We start from the raw sequence: 5,484 nt of genomic DNA, 5'->3' as shown, positions 1-5,484 counted from the left end.
AAACTTAGGAAAAATTAAGAGTGAAACCTCAACCAACATATCACACACCATAAGGTTCAAGGGTATAATTGTAATTTTATGTCGTCGAAAAATATTACTTTGGGACGGGCTGTGACAGGATGAATATCTTACCAAGTGGGGCCAACTATATGAATTTTAAAATAGCACAGTGCTCATTTTTGCACAAAGTCTTTAGTTAGCTCTAAGTACACCATATATTTTCTTTAATTCTCTTTCTAAGTCTTCCTAGCTTTCCTCTACCCCTTTTGCCCTAACCCTCCGTCTCATAGTGGCATATGTATATGTTAACCCTAAAAACTACGTACCAAACCTACGTGGCACGCAGGCCGAATAGGTAATGAGATAACTACGTTCTTCGGTTGAATACAGGGCGTGCCAACTCGACGACCGAGCTCGGTCAGCGAGTGAATGAATATGGTGGTGGTGTCGAACATCCTGCTGACTTCTGTCTTCTAATTGCAATCGAGGAAGGAACTCGTCTCGGCCTCTAAGTTCTAAAGCCTAAAGACAACGTTACTAGTTTTCTTCGAAGTTCACAAATCGTTTACACAAGGCTCGGCAGTTGTAATTATATTTGTGCAAAAATAAGTGCGTCGAATCAATACCAGATTGTATAGACACAAATACTCAAAAGAGATAAGTGTCTTGATTATAAATATGGTTTGGCCATTTGAATGCCAAACTCTGAAATGTACTTGAAAATATCCAATCATAAAATAAATCGATTTTCGATGTGCTAAGCAATGTAACCTAATAACACCTCGCCAAGGGGGCTAATGAAGTGACCTCTTCCAATAAGGACTCAAGGACTCCTTACTAGCCGAGACTTGGATAAATAACCAACCGATCTTGAAGCAATGTTGTTAAGACTAACTGAATGTGCTTTTCGGTTGCCTGTTTCTGTGGCTCCAGTGTTGTTAAGACTAACTGAAGGTATTGCCAGTTGTCAACCACAATGTTGTTAAGACTAACTGAAGATGTGCTCGACGAAGTTAGAAAGATCAGTGGTTTTTAAAAAATGAGATGGTTTTGCGTAGAGCAAGAGTTTGCATATGGCAGATTTGTTTGTGTGTTTAAAGAAGCTTTGAGCGTTGTACATCCTCTCCTTTTTATAATAGCAACTTTCCTGGTGCCGAGGAAGAATCCTACTAGGACTAGATTTTCTCAGCATGTATCCCTTCATACGGATTGGACTCGACTACTCCTACCAATCCTGGGACTCTAAACCACATGTCCATCTTCTAATATCCAATCCTTTTCTTTTAACCAGACTCACCGTCCTGCTTATTGAGGACTCCTAGCCAGATTAAACCTTAACCGAATCTACCCTGAATATTCTGGACTGGGCTAGGATATCCAACCAGGGGCCGAGCATATGGCTTATGAGGCCCAAATTTATCAATTTAGGCCCAAACAGTATGTGTTCGGTTCATATGTCCAAACCACCTTAACTAATTTTCTCTCATATTATTTTCAATTACAACCACTCCTACTTTACTTCGGATATCCTCGTTCTTAATCTTATTCTTCCTCGTGTGCGCACAGATCAACGAAGCATTCTCATCTCCATTAAACTCATTTTTTACATGCATTGTTTTTGTACCGCCCAACATTTTATGTCATAAAGCATTGCTGGCCTTATTTCCATCCTATAAATTTTTCCTTAAACTTTAGTAGCATACAAAGGTCACACAACACACCTGACGCACTCTTCCACTTACTGAAGAAAATCATTGCAACAAAATCTTGGAATCACAGTCATTTCTCTCTCTTGGATCGGCGAACTCCTCGACGGCCCTGTAGTTAGCGAACCACATGGCATCGCTGGAAACTAAGTGACAAGGGGAGGAATTGCTCCTTCATTGGCCACGATATTAAGATGGACCCCGCTATTCTCCCCTTGTTGATGATCAACAATATTACGATCCACGATGTTACAATATTTAAATATTTTTAAACCACATGACAATATTTAATTAGACTTGTAGGACCCAATTATGTGTCACATCATCGCATAACATAATTTTTAGGGAAAATTTGAAATATGTCCAATTTTATAGGCCTACTTTTGAGATATGTCCAATTTTTAGTAACTTTTGACTTTTGAAATAGGTCCAATTTTTAGTTACTTTGAATCTATATCAAAAGACCCCTAATTTTTAATAAGATTGTGACGAAAAGACGTACATTAATTTGCGGCACTAATTTTCAAGGACTACATTGATCGATTTTTAATCTTAGGGACCATCCATATGAGGTTGAGTCAATTTAGGGATCATTTGTAATAAAAATCAGTTAGATATTACCCCTTTCAAGGAGAAATTTTTCATTGTGATCGGAACACGAATGATACACCACGTGTTTTTATATAAGTGGTGGGAAATTTTATTTTTTATGTTACTAACTTTTTATGACACATATCCGACTATTTGTATAATAACACGTTGTGTACTATCCGTGTTCAGGCTACACAGACAGATCTCTCCCATTCAAGATAAGAAATTTAAAAAAAAAATAAAAAAATAAATAAAAAATAAAAAAGATAAGAAATTTCAGCAAAAAGGAACAAAAGACAAAGAAAACCAATCCAATCAATTGAACCAGAAGTTAAAACCCTTCATATTTTTCCTTTCACCATGAAAACCCAATCCAAAAGCATCAACACTGACATTGATTCCTTCTGGAATTGGAAATCAAAGCCACTGCACAGGAACAAGCACGACGACAATAGATTCTCGTTCACTGAAGTTTTCCACAGCAGCCCAAAAGCGGAGAGAAAGGTGGTGTTGGGGCCTGGAGGTGGTGCTGGAATCGGGTGCGGCGCTGGAGTTGGGTTTGGATTGGTGGGAGGGATGGGATATGGTGGTTGGTGCCCATGGAACCAAGTGAAGCTGGTGTTTGGGGTTGGTGTGGGTTGTGGGGTTGGATTAGGATTTGGGTTTGGGCAAGGAATTGGGTATGGATTTAGTCTGGAATCCCTGCTGGAGAGTTCAGATTCTGGCAAAGCGATTCAAATGTACCATAAATATTGATATTGTAAATTGTTTGAGTTTAATTTTAAATTTTGGATTTGTGGTTGTTTAGTTCGCTATCCTCATCTATGAATTTGCAGTGAGAATTTGGATGTCATTTGTAGGTATTTTGTTTCTTAATTTCTATAAGAAAGAAAATAATGTTGAATACAATCTAATTTTGCAGTTTCTATAAAAGAGATCCAAATTTCCAAAATCCAAATTGATTACAGTTGAGAACTAACACGATAAGCCACATGTATGTGTATTTTTGCTCGTTCCGTGATCTACTTTACAATGACCATACATGAAGAACAATGCAAAAATTATTAGGCTCCTTACGTAGGGAGTTGTAAAGATAAATCTTTCAATGGCAGAAAGCTCATGGAGTAGTAAAGAAATTGCATTGAGGGGGAGCGTTATCGGCCCCCTGAATACTAATCAAGAACGCATAAGGGCGTTTAGGTAGGCAGGGTGGCACAGCCCCCAACCAAGGGAGTGGTTACGTCCAGTATAATTAATGCGCTTGTTTATTTCCTAGAGTGTCACATTAACGATCGCAACCTGCATTGTTCCAGCTGCAACTGTACTTGATTAACAGAGTTATTGTGCAACAATATCTCTAGATCATGATATTCTCTTTATGAAGATTGTAATCATCAGAAAGCATCAAATACCATAGCTATGGAGTAGCAACGGATACTTCCAGCAATACGTTCATCCTTCAGCCAGCACCTCAATACTATTTCCACCACCTATCGTTACTTATACAGCTGCTAAACCAGAGAAGAAACACAAAACAACGGCCTCGGGCCCTATTACATAAGAATCTTTGAAAGAACAACAATCAACTTAATAATAAAACCTAAATTATGTCAGCGCATGTAGGTGATCATATTAGTTGATATCTTCGTGCTGATCGTCTATCACTACCTGAGAGAAGCATGCACTTGACGAACTTGATGAGATGAAACACCGGCCGTTGGATACTGCATGTAGGGCACAGCAGCTGGCAGCATGAGTCGGCTGAATAGTACTGCGGGCTCATGGATGAGCAACATGATGGAGGATTAATATTATTGTTCAATATATGTCATCATATTCAGGTTCTCCACCGTTTTTGAATCATCATTGGATTATTGAAATTAATGTGTTGCCCCTCAAATAGCAATTCAGAATTGCTGCTGGAAGGACCTACGCTTAACTGAAGAGTACTATAGTTGTATGTTCTCTCCATCAACATCCACATTGCCGTCTTACTGGGATTAGGAGCCAAAAGATTACTCAAATATTCATTTGAACTATCGACTCGATCAGAAGGCTGCTGATGATGATGATTATGATGATGATCAAAAGGCTGGAGCATATCATCATAGGCTTTTTGTCCTCCTCTTGATGATTAACTTGATCCTGCTTGTAATAGTTACAAGGCCGACTTTGGCTTGATGAACATATATGCTGATAATGTTCAGCTGACTGGTTCCTCTTATGAAGTAATGTTCTCTTGCCAGACTCAAGCTTAGCATCTAGCGAATTCAAAAGCGCCTCTAGTCGATTCTCTGACAAACTTTCGATGCGTTCATCCCATGTTGGGTACTTGGCCTCGTACATCTCCTTACGCGCTCTGTAGGTATCAACACAGACCTTTGTCTTTCGGTCCATCAACAGGTCAGATAAGTGTAACATTTTCTTGGCTGGTTTGCTCATGGTGCTTGCCTTTTACTTCTTCATTATGCGATTGACCTCATTCTGGTTTTCTGGCCATGTGTGGAGTTCAGGGGGCCGACCAGTCTGTTTCGGGCCACAGATGGTCATGCACACATCTAGTTCGCAGAGAGTTGAAAACTCGTAGGCCATCTTCATAATTCCCTTCTCTTCTGAAATGTTATTTTTCGAGCTCGTTCATTGGCTATGAGTTCCATCTCCAGCCTTCCCCGACCCATATTGTTTTAGTGCTTCGAAAACAACAACAACAACAACAACAACAAAGCCTTTTCCCACTAAGTGGGGTCGGCTATATGAATCCTAGAACGCCATTGCGCTCGGTTTTGTGTCATGTCCTCCGTTAGATCCAAGTACTCAAGTCTTTTCTTAGGGTCTCTTCCAAAGTTTTCCTAGGTCTTCCTCTACCCCTTCGGCCCTGAACCTCTGTCCCGTAGTCACATTTTCGAACCGGAGCGTCAATAGGCCTTCTTTGCACATGTCCAAACCACCGGAACCGATTTTCTCTCATATTTCCTTCAATTTTGGCTACTCCTACTTTACCTCGGATATCCTCATTCCCAATCTTATCCTTTCTCGTGTGTCCATACATCCCACGAAGCATCCTCATCTCCGCTACACCCATTTTGTGTACGTGTTGATGCTTCACCGCCCAACATTCTGTGCCATACAACATCGCTGGCCTTATTGCCGTCCTATAAAATAAAATTTTCCCTTGAGCTTCAGTGGC

General features: G+C 40.0%; 1 protein-coding gene and 1 pseudogene across 1 annotated transcript; one reads left to right on the top strand and one right to left on the bottom strand.

Annotated features, from left to right (window-relative positions):
• The first annotated feature begins 2,657 nt into the window (after window positions 1–2,657).
• On the top strand, window positions 2,658–3,053 carry LOC126633962 (uncharacterized). Its single transcript, XM_050304472.1, has one exon. It carries the CDS (start codon window positions 2,658–2,660, stop codon window positions 3,051–3,053), a length of 396 nt encoding a protein of 131 aa, XP_050160429.1.
• Window positions 3,054–3,961: 908 nt separating this feature from the next.
• Window positions 3,962–4,975, bottom strand: LOC126633961 (MADS-box protein FBP24-like; annotated as a pseudogene).
• Window positions 4,976–5,484: the final 509 nt, after the last annotated feature.

Source organism: Malus sylvestris, chromosome 9 (genome assembly GCF_916048215.2).
Source record: "Malus sylvestris chromosome 9, drMalSylv7.2, whole genome shotgun sequence".
Classification (NCBI taxonomy): domain Eukaryota; kingdom Viridiplantae; phylum Streptophyta; class Magnoliopsida; order Rosales; family Rosaceae; genus Malus; species Malus sylvestris.
This window is presented reverse-complemented; position numbering and strand designations above follow the sequence as displayed.